The sequence below is a fragment of the Micropterus salmoides genome, unplaced genomic scaffold (assembly GCF_014851395.1).
Source record: "Micropterus salmoides isolate LMB-PRFRI ecotype aquatic unplaced genomic scaffold, ASM1485139v1 Ms_hic_scaffold_6, whole genome shotgun sequence".
Lineage (NCBI taxonomy): Eukaryota > Metazoa > Chordata > Actinopteri > Centrarchiformes > Centrarchidae > Micropterus > Micropterus salmoides.
In genome coordinates this window covers 7,498,402-7,514,479 of record NW_024044348.1, presented here as the reverse complement: position 1 = coordinate 7,514,479, position 16,078 = coordinate 7,498,402, and the positions used below count along the sequence as shown (strand labels likewise).

The 16,078-nt window shown below is 40.8% G+C and overlaps 1 protein-coding gene across 3 annotated transcripts in view; it reads left to right on the top strand.

Annotated features, from left to right (window-relative positions):
- The first annotated feature begins 4,120 nt into the window (after positions 1–4,120).
- Positions 4,121–16,078, top strand: part of lrp4 (low density lipoprotein receptor-related protein 4) — a 120,922-nt gene continuing 108,964 nt past the window's right edge. For all 3 annotated transcript variants that reach the window (XM_038700914.1, XM_038700913.1, XM_038700915.1), the window contains exon 1: positions 4,121–4,438. In XM_038700914.1, the coding sequence (XP_038556842.1) occupies positions 4,378–4,438 (61 nt within the window). In that variant the 5' untranslated portion in view covers positions 4,121–4,377. The remainder of the gene's footprint in view (positions 4,439–16,078) is intronic.

Here is a 16,078-nt window from a genome sequence, read left to right as displayed (position 1 = left end):
ACATAAAAGCTAAAAATACACTTCTAACACCTGCCTGATCTTCTATCTGTTTCGGCCCCCTCATCGTCTCCCATAACCCTTCTTTATTTATCAGCGGAAGCTAAAGTGATAAGCCCACAGCTGTTCTTCCAGCTTCTATGAACACACACACACATGCAGTTATTCAGCCATATGTTGAACAGGCCAAACGGTGTCAGATACCAGTGGTGTCTCAAAAAGAGACAGTGAATACGAAAGTCAAAAGAGCTGGAGTTTGACTTTATTGAAGAAACATACTACTTATAGAGTACAAAATGAAGAAACGTACTACTTATAGAGTAGTAAGTTTCTTCAATACGAATGTTGAAACAATGTGTACTTGAGCATACAAATTCATTCTCTGATAGTGTTTGTGTGTGTGAGACCTGAACGAAAGCCCTCAGTGCTGTGCAGACAGGCTCCTGGCCCGCTGTGGGCACATTAATCACAGGTTATAATTAAATGTCTCCATCTCTTCACCCAGAGATAAGATGAGAGCTGAAAGGGGCCACAGCTGCTCTCTGCTCACACTGCAGCCAGGCCGACTGCCCGGAGTTCAACCCTTCCAGGTCCTGATCTTGGATCAGCTCACCGCTCAGTCATCGCAAACCGGCAGCGTATCTCACAGAGGGGAAGTATGTAAAACTCATCCTATCTTTATTTTCATTCTCCACATTCTCTTAAACCTTCATGTTTGGACTTTATTGGCTTTGATTAATATAGGAGGTTAATGTGAAGGTTCTTAATGGTCTCTGTAACTGTTATGATACCAGTATAATGTTCCTAAAGAGAGTTATGTGTATGGTGCTCGATTGTGATGTTCTTATTAACACCTCTGGATGCTTTAAACAAACTAGTTCATACAGCTTGTTGTCCAACCACATCTAAAGGCAAAAGTGTTTGTTTCCGTTGTTAATGGCCACCCTAAAGGTCAAAAGCATGCTGTGATAGGTTCCTCCTGGCTGCATCAATCTCTTCCCATGAACACTGTATTATGAGTGTCTTTGTAGTTTGGGCAAACGGGAATAAAGGTGCGCCTTTTGAACAGTCTCTCCTCAGATGCATTCATGGGGTTGTACATGCAAAAAAGTGTAGGAAGTAGCTGAGTAAAGAATGAAAAGCGGGGCTTAAGGGAGTAGTTGAAACGTTGCACACCTCGTCAATTATTTCATGAAGTGGGCATGATTTTGGCATTGTTGGATGCGGCCACCCAATTCTACCATGTGAATAGCAGTTTCAGACGCTGTTAGATAACAAATGCGTTTTGTTTTAAACATACTCATGTCTTTAGGATTTAAAGAAACAATATTTACAATTTCCAAAATGGAATTTTTATGCTATTTACTGCATTTAATGTATTTACACTCTGTACTTGCATGCTGCATGAAATTGTTGACTGTCTGCTTTATTAATATAATGTGAGGCTAAAAATTCTCTCAGCCCATGACTTGATCTTCTTCTGTTGCATTTCTGACCAAGGAAGAAGGTGTGCTTGCAGCCCCCAGTGGTTGATACATGTTTGATTTTGTTAACTCTGGGAAATGTATTATTAAATCACACCTGCTGCTACCAACAGTCAGTACCCTCATCAAATCAATTATGACGCAAATCTAATGTATTTTAATTTTAAGGTATTTTTCCTATTCATAAAGTATTCATAACATATTGTAATAGGGACTAAGGATATTAGATGGCATCTAAGGCACTTAATGATGTTTAGATAATGCCCTTGTTGATAATATATTTTCCCAAAATAGGATTATAATGTATTGTTGTACTGTACTTAATTTGTGTATTTGTGTAGAAATATATGTGCCTCTTATATAGTATTTCTCTTATGTGATTGTAAATGCACGAATGTAAAGGTGTAATGGAAATAAAATAGACACGAAATAAAGAAAATTGTTCGCTGTCTTTATGCCTTTTCTTAGGACTGCTATGGTTCTTTGTCCAAAGCATTGTTCATTAAAATGCTCTGTATCAAATGATGAATAAGTGACGCAGCACACCACTTTTATTGGGATGAAATGTAATACTCTGATACTTGCTCCACCGGAGAGAGGAGGGGAGGCGTGTGCTGAATGATGATGTCCTGTTCAGAGACGAGGGAGCTCACATACTAACTAAAGCTGCCACATAATTAGAAAGTGGGATTTAAAGCCTCCTTCCCAGGAAAAGATGAAGGACATAAATATGTAGACTGTGGAGAAGTGCACGTGCTGGTGATTCAGTCATTTTATAAGGACAATAAATATGATAATTTGCTTAAAATTGTATTATATTATTATAACTATCCGTCCCATAATGCATTTTACCTTTGTGTCATGTAAATATCACAGCAAACCTTTAAAACAAATGTATAACCAAACAAATGCTGTGTTAATAGTTGTCAAGTAGCACGACGCACAAAGACTAGACAACAATTATACAACGGTGACATTCACGCTACAGACTGTAATGCTCAACTGTGATTTGTGATGTCAGATTATTTTGACTGTGGCCAGCTATGATGTCATGCTCCTGAAATGACCTGCATGCTCACTGTAAGCTTTCCTAGACATAGCCTGAAGACTCTGAACTTTGCATTAACACTGCAAGCCACATTCTCCATCATAACTGCACAAAAGCTTTACTCAGCAAAACAACCCATTGTGTCTGTACACCCAAACACAGCAATCACAGCCTTTTTCCTTTTCTTGCTACCTCTGCCTACACTATCTACACTCAGGTACAAGTGCAGAAACAAACTGAATGTCAGGTTGAATAGTCACACAAAATTCGCTATATCTGCTGGGTCCGCATTGCTGCAAATCTGTTCTGAAAGAGATAATTACAAAGAATAAAGTGCATTTATTTTCTTATTCGGCAGCACCTAGCTGCACAGTGAAAAGAAAGTTGTAGTGAAAAGAAAGTTGTAGCTCCCTTTGCGCTATACATATATATTAGGCTGCTGGTAATAGAGTTTTTCTGTTTGCTGATTGTTTATTATTTATGGCTGTATTATTGTATTGTGTCTTGCATTCTTGAATCTATCTATCTATCTATAACACGCTTTGATGATCCCGGCAAGGCTTTGAAGTGTGACTTTAGAGGACCTAATGTATTTTTTCAGTCTATCTTCATACTAGCATTCTTATTGGATGTTGTGGTGTACAGTACTTAAATGCTTTTTACTTCAATTATTATTTATTGTATCTATTGTTGCTATGGGAGCTTCTAGTGTGTCTCCAGTCTTAATTACTGAACATTGGGATAGCCCTAGTCATAGCCCTACACACACACACACACACACACACACACACACACACACACACATGTGTGTAATGAGTTTATAGTGACTTTTTGGACTAACCTGCATGTAAAAACTTGTGGTGCAAACAAAGTATAGGCCTATAATCCATATTGGAACATCTTGTAATATTGTGGGGGAAATCATGTGTCCACACAGTGACCCTTTTGGACTTAATTGCATTTTAATATAACCATAATATCCCTCCAGCAACTTTTTTGTAAACCTGTGGTACTGAATAATGACTGTGTAATGACATCATCTTGTGGTCATTACACCCCACTGTGGAAACCACTGCTCTGTCATTTGCCTCCATTGATTTAAGTGACAACAGAGAAGTTTTTTTCTTCTTCTTCTCTTCTTTAAGCCACATTGTCTAAGAAAGAAAAGCAGAATGAGAGGAGGGACAGAAGTTTTTCGACGTTGTGAGGAGAGGCAGAAAGTGTTTACTCATGCCTCCAGATGTTATCTGCATTTATCCTTTGATTTGCTGACCACCAGACTCTTAAAAAAACGTTGTAACTTGAGAAATGACAGAACGAGAGCAGAGATTTTGGACGAGACGATTTCCTGCGGGATAGGGAAGTACGGAGAGGGAAGAGGAAATATTCAATGTATAATACACCAGATTTTGGATATTTTGTGTTTGTTTTGCATTATGTATGAAGTAATGTGATAACGCTTTGTCATTGTCACTCATTTACGCCCAAGTTAGCTTAAAAATACCGCGGAGGACGCAGCCACCTCCCCCTTAGTTTGCGTTTGGTTCAACCCACAGCGCCTTTTGGTAGCTTCAGCGTTGTGAAGTGGAGCACAACATGTTGGAGACCGTGTCCGAGCTGTACCCTCAGAGTTAACTTTTTAATCCCGGTTTTATCGCGTTATCACACACAAGAGGAGGCGGAGGAGGTTGGGGAGAGAAAAGGGGCTAATAAGTCAGTCATGGTTAGCGTGAAAGCCGGAGCGTCTTCTTGTAACTAAAGCCCGTTGATATTTAACTGTGAGGCGAAGGAGAAGAAGAAAAGGGGAAAAGGGAAGCCAGGAGAAGCGAGAGAAAAGCGGGGTACAAGATGCAGCTGGCCGCGGTGCTGTGGGGCTCCCTTATTACTTTGCTACTCATCCAGAGTCCAGGTAAGAAAATGTCCGCAAAGTGGAGTAGCAACTGCGTGTGACGGTGTTTTGGAAGAAGTGAACTGAGGTACACCGCCGGTGTATGTTAGTAGTCCTTTTCTGTTTCTTTTTTTTTTTTTTTTCTTTTTTTTTTTTTAAATTCCCTTCTTATCAGCTGCGTGAATTGGTTTGACCCACAGACATCTCAACTCAGCAGCCAAGTTTTCCCCTTATTAAAGAGCGCAATTTAGGTGGTTAAAATAGAAACTGCAGTGGAAAATGTTTCCTATTGTGGGTGTTAATTATTTTTTTTAAATCTTGTTTGTCAACATGCTTGTGCTAGTTTTGAAGCGATGGCACGATCTGCCGCAGTTTATCGTATTTTATTGATTTTACTCGTGAAAATCTTGCTTTTAAATATATTTTCTCTTTTGGTGCTTCTTTATGTTTTGTAGTCTTGGAAGAGTTTTGCTCTATGTACTCCAAGTTACCTATCCTGTGTGCCAGCTATATGTGCTGTTTGAAGTAACGTTATATGGTTAAGTTAGATTATTCAGTGCTTAATAAACTGTGGATTCTGTGGGTTATACGTGTTTATGGAAGTTTTGTAAATACTGTGTGGTGTAAAATGCAGGTTGGGCTGTATGTACCACAACATGAGATGTGTATGCATATACCTGATGTCCTGTCAGATCTCCACCTTGAGGCAGATTGCAGTCAGTCCTCTCTGATGTGGGAATGAAACCGCATCATAAATCAGTTAAAATGCTGTTTTAAACTGTGACTTGTCTTCGATGCCTAGAAGTTGAGAATGAGACATTAAATGTATGAAAGAGAATATGTGATGAATGTGGTGCTCTTGCATGAATTATAAACTGGGAAAAAGTGTGTACAGTTACTTAAAAATACACATTTTCACCTGTCTCTGTTATGCAAATGATCTGCTGACTTAAAGCAAAAGAGTCCTTGGGATATGACAGCGGCGTTGGTGTATGCAGCCTTTTATTTTTCCATTCAGTTTACAAAGAAAGGACGCTACTCTCAGCTGTGATTGCAGGTGACCTGGGTTGTTTATCTATGATAACCTACATCCTGACACCACCCCTACCCCCCAGCAGCACATGTAATAGGTCTGAGTAATTTCCACCAACCCCTTTCTATGTTTTCTCTAACACCTTGTATTTACAACATGTTAGAACAGCCACTGGAATGCTAGGACCCTACTGAAGCTATTTCTAAACACACGCACACGCACGCACACACACACACACGCACAAACTGGGCTAAAGTCATGCATAAACACGGGTGCTGTGCCCTCTGACATGACATGAAAAGATTTACCCAAAAGGATGGCAAAAAATGCTATCTGTAATTGGCTGGTTGGACTTCCAATGGAGATTGCTGTAATTGTGACAACTCCTAAATGTCACCAGGAGACTGTCTCCAAAATGTCAGCCAGATAAGATTCAATATCCAATTGAAAACAAAAAGCCCCTCAGGATGATCCACATCCTATTTATAGTTGGGTCTTTCATCTATTCATATGTAGTTATCAACGTTTTGCCCTACTCCCCCTCTTTATCTGGGGCGGGGGGCCCGTGCTCATTTGATTATGGACTTGTTCTGTCTGCTGGGCCTGTATCATGTCTTAAACACATCATTGTCTGTTGTGCATGAGCTTGAGCTGCTTCTGCTGGCATTTTCTATTGTGGCACACAACATATAGCTCAGCTGATGCTGGTTTTGTAAGGACAATACCTGTTTTTTATGGTTTCATTACAATTCAGTATTGTTAAATTTTAATGCCAGCAGTTCCAAAATTTCCCCTCAGAGTTTTATTTTGGTTGGTGTGGAACAACCTCTGAAAAGGCATTTAAAGCTGCATGTGACACGGACAGTCGGGCTTGCGATAATTCCAGTGGGCCAAGAATTGAAACATTTATAATATCGGCCACAAGTATTGGCAAAGTAACATACCAGTCTAACCCTGACAGATCAGCCTTTTATTTTCTTGACTCTTGTATTGTAAGATATACATTATGGGTTTGTGTAAAGATTAATGAAGCTATAATTTCTAAGCAGTATACAGTGGATGGCATTATAAAGGCCAGCCGCCAGTCCCAGCTGACAGTGGATCGCCCGGGGCTACAATTTATTACTCTACATGTGTGTGTGTGAGAGAGTTTCCAACATATGTATGAGGTCAAAATGCCTTCTAAGCCAAGGTCTACTGGCCTTGCAGTAATGGGCTGAGAGTTGGACTAATGGTGTGTTGGAGAGTGTGTTATACAGTTTAATGATGTCGTCTGGGACAGGATGACCCCTCACCCACTCCTGTGATCCCCACTGAACCCTCCTCATTTACTCAGTTACTGATTGGACTCACAGGTTAACTCAGAACCGCTAGTGTTGATCCACTGAATGGTATCACTGTTCATTAGGTAACATTTGTACCTACAGTAAAGCATCATTGACAGACTAATCTATAAACTAATAGGGAGATGAAACCGTTAACTTGCATGATGGTTCTTCTCCTGCAGAACTGAGCAGGACCTAACTGAGACAATGCTGCTGTATGAATCTGACAGCTGGGCAACTGTCCAAAAAACTCCTTCCCTGAGTGGGGCTGGTTGATTTTAGCTGCTGCAGACAAACAAAGAAGAAAACGAACAGAGATGATGACAGTAAAATACAAAGAAAAGACACGGCTACAACGTGTGATTTACATCATAAAAAAATCCATTGAACTCAAGGCTACATGTTCAAATGGCTTGTTTTGTCCAACTAAAAGTCCAAAACCCAAAGGTATTCAATTTAAAATGATATCATACAGAGAAAAGCAGCATAATTGAGATGATGATAGTGCAGAATGTTTGCATTATTACTTGATAAATGGCGTAATTGAGTTTCCAGCAATGTCAAATCCCCACCTTGCCACCTCCGCAGAACACTGTCAAGATTATTAAAGACGTTGTTATTGATAAACTTTCTTTGTTAACCTTTTTTTATTTGCCTAATCGGATAATGGACTAATAATTTCAGCACTAGTGGTAATTAGAAGGAAGAACTTGAAAGCAGAAAATCATAGACATAAGACCAGCATACAGTAGCAGTTAGAGGAAAAGAAAGAGGCAGGAGGGAAACAGGTTAGAAAGTGGAGGTGGGGAGCTTGTGTTTGCTCTGCTGCCCTGCTCTGTGGTTCTGCCAGCCTTTGTGCCCTTCCCTGCTCCGTGTATCCCCTCATCAGATTGTCCCCTGACATTGCTGTGCTCATGTAACGCACATTCACACTCCCTCTCACTAGTGGCGTTTTCACAGAACCTGAAGGCGTGGTTTTGTGTACCCAGCAAGCATTAAAGTGTTAATTTATGACTTTGTCATGCAAAATAACTCTAACACCGCATTTGATGAAGTGTTCTCAGAGTAATTGTGTTAGTATTAATGGTTGTGCAATGTTGATATTACTGAATAACTCAGCCTACAGACAGATTTATTGCTTTCCACGGGTTGTTTTTGGTACAGATTCCACTCTGCAGGCGACGATACTTTTCTTCAACAGGGGAAGGTTGTGGCTATGGCTCAACGTCTATGAAACGGGACTCCTTTGTCTTTCCTCCTGGTAGATTTTGATTGCTTTGGCATATGCACATTCACCATCCACTCTTGTGACTGAAGCTATTCAGGGGCTTCTGGGGGAGGACAAAGGTGAAAGTTTCATTAATGGATCTGAGACCGCAACTGCTGTTTTGGATAAGTGTATGTGATTTTTGTATCCTGAATGAATGCGTGTGTGCCCTCTGGTCTAGCTGGTTAGGTTGGTGTCAGTCAGGCTTTTGCTTTCACCAGGGGAAGGCACACTGGGCCACCTGATACCCCCACTGTGTTTTGTGTATCTCTGCTGAGGGGATGGAATTGCACCTCCAAGGTTGCAGTCGAGGTAACCTATGATTACTTGATTCGAAGCCCCGCTCCAACATTCAACATTATGGATATGTCAGACCTCACCCCCCACCCCGTCCTCCTCATGTTCCTCCACCTTCCTATAAATCACCTGGTCTCTCCCTGCGCGGACGGCCTCCTCTGCGAGAAACCCCCAGGCGGGCTCTCGTCTTTGGGGACGTTTCTGATTTCAGAACATGATGCCACGGCCCCGGGGCACAATTCAATTATGTTCACAACGCTAATATATGTCACAGATGTCTTCTTTGAGAGCACACGAGCAAGCAAACAAACAAAATCAACCACTGGCAGCCCTCAGTGCAGAGAGCAAAGGAAGTTGGTGTAGCAACAGAAATGACCCACTGGTGGAAATCTGACTCACACTTTAAATTCTGTTGAACTGTTTTGGCTGCCACTTATACACACTGCAAGAATGATGAGGGATTGCCACCTATGTGTGTTTGTGTTTATTTAAATTCCCTGATGTTTGAGGGAATTTAAAGTGCAGTTCAGCTCCCTTGCGTATTTGAACAAAAAAACCCCCAAAAATAATCAATCTGGCCAGGTACAACAGATGAAGATTAGCCCTTACCTGGCTTTGGGTTTTGGGCACCTCCCTCCTCCTGTCAACATGGGAATGTGTCCTTGAGCAAGGCCCTAAATCCCAAATTGTTCTCAATGGTAGAGCAATTGGCCATCAGTGTGTGAGTATGAATGGGTAAATGAGAGACAATGTGCTACATGAAGCTGGTAACATCAGACGCATGTTTTACACAATTGTTGGTTTCAGTTTAGTCATGTTTGACTGCTTAGAGCAAAAAAGTCCTGAAGAATCTGAATCTGAAGTCTCAGGTGATCGAAGAGAGATGCCCACAGGGCACAAGTTTGTCCAATGACATCACCAGTACAACAAGTGTACTGTGATACTGTTACTGTCTACTGTCTTTTACATTTTTTTGTGACATGAAATTCAGACCACGTCACCGCTCAGGCTTTGTATTGAAAAGGACATTAGTCTTTTTTTAGGCCACATATTATGAATATGAGTTCCTCAGGGGTTGCAGATTATTGGAGACTGTAATAAACTCTGGTTCTCTGTCTCAGCGGGGGTCTGCTCTAGAGGACAGAAAGATAAGCAGGGCTGGAGACTCGCTGTCTGAGCACAACCAGGGGAGGGGGGAGGAGTGGCGACACAAAGACATTTTGAAGGACACACACTTACAGATCCATAGTAACTTAATTCTTCAGAGGCTTCACTCCTCTCTAACTGTGACATAGGAGAAAAGCATCCGCAAGAGCATTAATGAAATTCTAGCAAATTTGGAGGAAGACATTGATGTTAAATGATCGTGGCTTTTTATGTCGAAAGGCCTCTTTCTCTACCCAAATGTGGTTTCAGACATACATTAGAAATAAGCCACTTATTCTTGTGTATTGTCTCCGTAACCAAAACATCATGGGATGCAGATAAAAAGAAGACATTTGTCGTATGCCAGTGTCTGTATGGGTTCAGTCTTGAGTGGGGAATTTATGCAGCCATATTTTCAGCGTGTCTAATGGCTGAAACTGCGCAGTGGGCCACACACACAAACATGTGGTTTGAAGATGACTTTTGTCTCAGAGCAATAGAAACATCTGGACACATTTTCAGTGCAGGACAGTTGTCCCATTGTCATTTTTGAGGAGGGGGTGTCCAATCAATCTTGGAAATGAATGGCCTTTTGAAAGCTTTATTTTTGAATAGAAAGCAATTAATCATTGATATTCCTCAGTTGGATGATTTTACTGCAGCAGTTATAGCATGAATTGAATTATCAAAAACATTTTAGAATGTTTGTGATTTGTCCAGATTGTGAGTAAACACACAGAGGCAAGCGTTAGAAAGGTTGGAAATACGGTGATATTCTGACTATCAACAAATGCCTTTAAAAGATCAAAACCAGCAATGGATTGGTCCTTTTTAAAGGTTTAGTGTGTAAGATTTAGTGCCATCTAGTGGTGAGGTTGTGAACTGCCACAAACCTTCCAGTCTACCTGTGCCCCCTACCCTTTCAGAGAGCATAGCACAGCTACGGTGGCTGACAGCACAAAAGGTGTCTCTTCTGAGACAGCAGAGAGTAGCCAGTTAAGAAATGAGGTTTCTTTAAATATACAGGTCTAGACAATAACGATGGCCCGGGGCCAGTAAAACGTAACGTCGGGACAGTTGAACAATAGAATCTCAATAGAAAGTAACTGGTGGCTGTATTTTATTACTACATACTTGTCCAATTTGAGAACATCAGGTACAAACTTAGCTGTGTAGCCTACAGCTCTGTCCTGTATAGACTGCTTCATCCTAATTTTCAGATGGGTCTGAGAAAGTGGTTGTAAGGAAAAGAAAGGACAATGGTGACTGGAAGACCTGAGGTTAGTAAAGCAAATTAGTAATGCAAACTAGTCTTTTTAAGCTAATGAGGAGACGTTTCTTTTTGGATTTTAATGTACAAATAAAATGCACCTAAGGAGGGAGGAGGTTTCTCAAGTTGCATACAAAAGGCAAACATGAACAGTTGTATCTGTAATGATTCTGAGGTCTTATTAACAGGGTTTAAGGGGGTGATGACCAAAACATTCTGTGCCATAAACTGTGGAGAGCATCATAGCCAACCATATTACTTTCCTCAAATCTAATGGTTGTATCTAATGGTTCCTCCGGTAGACTGATCTTTGGGTGTTGTTTATTTATTATCTGCTCTAGCTTTCCCAACTATTTGTTTAGAGATATGGTGACAATAATGGCCCAAGGTGATGTGAAATTACATATTTTCTTGGGGGAACATCCCCAAACCTCCCGCTCTGTAGCGCTGATGATCTGTCAGCTACTGTAGAAACATGACAACGCAACGTGGTGTTGTCCACGGAAGGGGGGTCCCACGGTTATGTAGATATAAGTGTCTCATTCTAAGGTGATAAAAACATAACGGATTATTATTTAAGGTCTTTATACACAATTGAAAACATAGTTATGGATCTTATATTGCATTTCTGTCAATAATATAATTTTTCCTCTGTGCCATAGAGCTCCATTGAAAACACATCAACTTGACACTAGGCGAAATGTTCCTTGACTCAATCCCACATACACCCTCCTCACTAGATACTCACTAGAGCACCAAATGTATGAAAATAATCCCCAACAAGCGCTGAATGTTTCTGTGTTTGAGTAATGTTTGCTAAAAACTACAGTACCCAGCTGTTTATCGGATATAAACAACTACAGAGGGAGAGCCACTAATTGGACATGTCCTCACTCACTACTCCAGGATCATGGACTAAGGAGGAAGAGTGGGAATTAGACCTTTTCTAATAATTGATATCAGAGCGAGTATTAGTATTTGGCATGTCTTTGTCAATGTCAACGTTGTGAGTATTAAATACTCATTGCATGTAAGCTTAAAAAATGTTGTGGCTTGCTCTTTCCTCCTTTACCTTTGATTCACAACAGTTATCACGACACTCATAGAAACCTTTCAGACTTCTCCCGCAGCATAATTGACCCTTTGCTAAGCCCCGCCACCCTCAGTTACTGTTGCAAAGTCCGACAAACTGTCGGCGCTGCCACTCTCTATTACTGCACTCCCCGGAGAAATATTGTCAAATGTGTTGGAAAAAGCGATCTCAGAAAGAAGCAGACAGTTTTATTATAGGCCTACATTTGAAGGTTGTATGCAGGCTGTCAAACGGACGTGAAAAAAATGAAAGATAGAAACTAAAGCTTACTGATCACACAGTACAAGTGAACCACCGCATCTCCTGACGATTGAGACAAAAGGCAACACTAAGAATGATCAACACTGTTCCTGTAAAGCTGGGTAGGTCTCTATTCATTATTACAATCAATAACAAGCAGAACAGTAGGGCTTTATTACTTTGCATTGAGTAGGAAGTTAGCTAGCGTTATCTAATTAACATTGCATTAGGAACAATCCGCAGCCTACATTTTTCTTTATTTTAGGTTTTGGAAAGAGAACAAATCATACTTCTCCTATCAACCTCTCTGGGGTGCGACTGTAACTATTACAAGTGCCCCAGGAACATCGTTTGACCATACCTTAGAAAAATACAGCCAAAAAAAGCTAGAAAACGACTCTTTTTACATTAGAGTCAATGGAGCACATCCATGAAAGTGTCGAACTCAGTTACAGAGAGTCCTATACTGCGCTGTGATTGGCCAGCTGTGTATTAGGGGCGTGGCTTTGCAAAGGGTCAATTAAGTAACTTCTCCTCTGTTAAATCCATAAGTTCTAAACAATTGTCGCTTCACCACAAAATTGCAAAATATGCTACTTTAGGTGCACCTTTTGTGTTATGAGGAGGCGATAGCATATTTTATATTATTTTTATATTATTTGTTAGGTTTTTGTTGTGGCTGCCTTCAAGTGCTGGAGTAAGCTGCAAACTTTCACAGCCCCCTTTCAAGCCTATAGGAGGTGACATATTTGTATTTTTTTTTTTTTTTTGGTTTTTGCCACACAGCTGCCTTTATTTCCTGATCATATCTCTGCTCCTCTCATGCTCAGCACCTTAAGCTCTTACAGGCTAGTTATGGTCACCATCTTTGCCCACCCTCTCTGTTCACCAGTGGGGGTCCTGCTCATGGGGGCCTGCAGCTGCCTCCGATATCGTCAAAAGGTGCCTGAATGAAGGTTCTTTACCTCCTTCAACACGCCTGTATGCAGGCATGCAGGCAAAAGCCTGTTCAGCCATATGTTCAGAAACACACACAAACACTCTCAGCTTCCATCTTGAGCTCCAGATAAGATTAGAGTGTGATATGATTTGACTGAGCCCCCCGATGCACTTAACTCAACACAAGTTCTCCCAAACGCACGCTGTGCATTTACACTGTTGGCAACGTTATGGACTTAAGATGAAGTATAAAGGACTGATATATCTATGTAGTGGGGAAAAAAACAAAAAAACATGTAGTTTTCCTGGTTACACTGCCTAGTTTATGAGCTAAAATAGCTGCATAGTGTACACTGGTCATTATCATCAGTTTTTGTTTCTCAAAAGTAAATATTTAGACGTATTTTATTTGAATACAAAAATAACACATTTAAATGAGTGCACATAAATTGCTGTGCAAATTTTCTATAGTTTTACTGTTTTTTGATTACCCTGTTGGATTCTGACTAATTCATAGCAAGTCAGTAACACTTTTGTGTCTTTTTCCCACCATTTTACTTTTCATGTGTTCTTATGACGAGTAAAATGGAATATAATTAGTTTTGTTTATTTTGGTTGTATGCTTCAAACTTTGTCTACATATCATGCGTATGTATATTTGTATGTGCTTATTTTATCCTATGTAACTAAGTAACTGTGTTTTTAAAATGTGTATATATAAATAAATTATAGTTGTTGCTATAATAAAATATTATTTTTATAAGCATATTCCAAGCAGTCCTTATGAACAGAACACCATGTTTACTGTAAACTTAACCATGTAGCAGCAAATAAATTAGCTTTGCTGCAAACAATCCCCAGGTAAAAGCATGTTAAAGTCTGTCCTGCTGCATTTCAAAAGTCTTTATGTAAAGTGTTGGCAAAATCCGCTGTACAAAAAGGAAACAATGAGTTTTCAGTATACTTAAATATAGTATATGTAGTGTAGTATATTTAAAATAAATAAAGCTTAGGTGGAATACATTTACAGAGAAATGGGAAGCTTTGTGTAGCTGCTGTCCATGTACCAGCTGACATTGCTGTGTGCCTTAGCCCTGTAGAAACAGCTGAACAGACTTGGGTGACTTTTTGATCACACTGCGTACAGTATGAGCACATGGTGTATCAGTGTCGCCTCCCTGAGACTTTACAACTGCAAGGAAGCACCTGCTATGTATCTGATGTCCTTCTAGCTGTTGAAACCAGTAGGAGGCATGCTGCAGCACCCATGGAATTAAAACAGGTCTAAAGAAGTCTCAGGCACACACACACAAACCTGCTTTTACACCAACTTCCAAAGGCTACTGTTTGGCAACAAAGGTAAAAGTATGAGAGAGAGCAGCTGAAAGCTTTTGGTTTGATTGAAACGATATATACATCACAGAAATATACACAATTCAATCTTGGGCTCCCACACCTATTTTATTTATCAATTAATCAATTAATTATTCTTTTTCAATCATCAGATTAATTGTTTATTCAAAAATATGTTAGAAAATAGTGCCTAGGGTGCACCAAGAGCCTAGGGTGGGCGATATGGCCAGTATATGTAATTTTACAATAACTGTATATCACAATAAAGTAATTGTTCTGTAAATTTAATTAAGGAACGGTTTAAAATAACTATACCGTTGACACTAAAGGATATCTCCCGCAGTGGACACAGTATTGGCACATCTCAACTGCTACATACCACTGTGCAGTCACGTTTTGGATTAGATTGAAAAAAACAAATAGGATTGGATGAAACATAATCAAGATCCTAGGCAGAAAACTGAAGCATGCAAAACAGAATCTACTTCCGTAGTCCCAAATTCATGAAATTATACTGTTCAATAGGTAACTAACTGCCAGCTAGCAGAAAACTGAGGTGTACTTTCTCACAGTATCTCCAAGTGTAGCTCACACATAGGCCTTAGACTTCCTCAGGCCTCATATGATCTCAGAGTGCCTTTGCCCTTCTAGAGTGACATCTCTCACTTTTGTCCCCTCGATACTGACACACAGTGATGTCACCTGAAAGTGTGAGAGCTGAAACCTGACTCGACACACACACACACACACACACACACACAGGGCTTGACCTGAGAGAGTAAGCTTGCCTCACAGCTAATTGGTGATGTAAGTAAAGCACTGTTTGTGTAATTCATACTTCATGGAGGGAGAAAATGTCCCACGTATTCCTTCTCTGCCATATGTCTTCATGCTTCTGCTTCTTCATGTCGTTCCCTCCACTCTTTCCTCTTCACCATTTTACTTCAATTGGCCCTTACCCTACAGACACTATCTTTGCCAGGCCTGTGATGAAGGAAATGGAGGTGGTAGTTGTGGAGGTGGTGAGGGTCTTTATTATACAAACAGTGAAGGGCTTTGGAGGCCCCATTGAGGCCCGGAGCTAGAATGGGGATGGGACTGAAAGCGCTGCACTCCCTAATGAACTCGAGTGGCCCATAGAAGTGGTGCCTTTTCACAGAAGCCAAGGAGGACAAAGTGTCAAAACAAGCCCAGCCCCTCTTCGTTCACAGGGGCTAAACGCCGCCTTTTGACTCTGTGGAGTGTGGGCATCTGAAGGGGAGGCCATGAGGAGAAAGGAGGGGGAGGCAGAATGTACTTGTTAAAACAATGGTCTCTTAAATCAAGCACCCCTCCTTGCTTCTCTTCTTCTCCTTAGTGCCTCTGTTCCTGCCCCCCCCCCCCGTATTGCCTCGACTTCCAATTAGACCTACTCTTGCACAAGCAGTTGAAAGCCCCATATATCTGAGGGGCCTCAAAGGAGAGGCTTTGGAGTTGCGTCTCTGTAGCAGTTGCCTCTATGAAAGGTCTTAGTATTCAGAGGAGAGCCCTGTTTGGACTCCTAAAGGCACTCAATCTGCCACAAGGGACTTGTGTACCATCATGTCCCCTCCGTTCGCTGCCTCTACACTCCCTTATTCCCTCTCTCTGAGCCACTCCACCCTCTCCATTCCTCTTCTTTCCCTCTCTGTCCCAACCTCTGTCTCTTTCTTCAGTTTG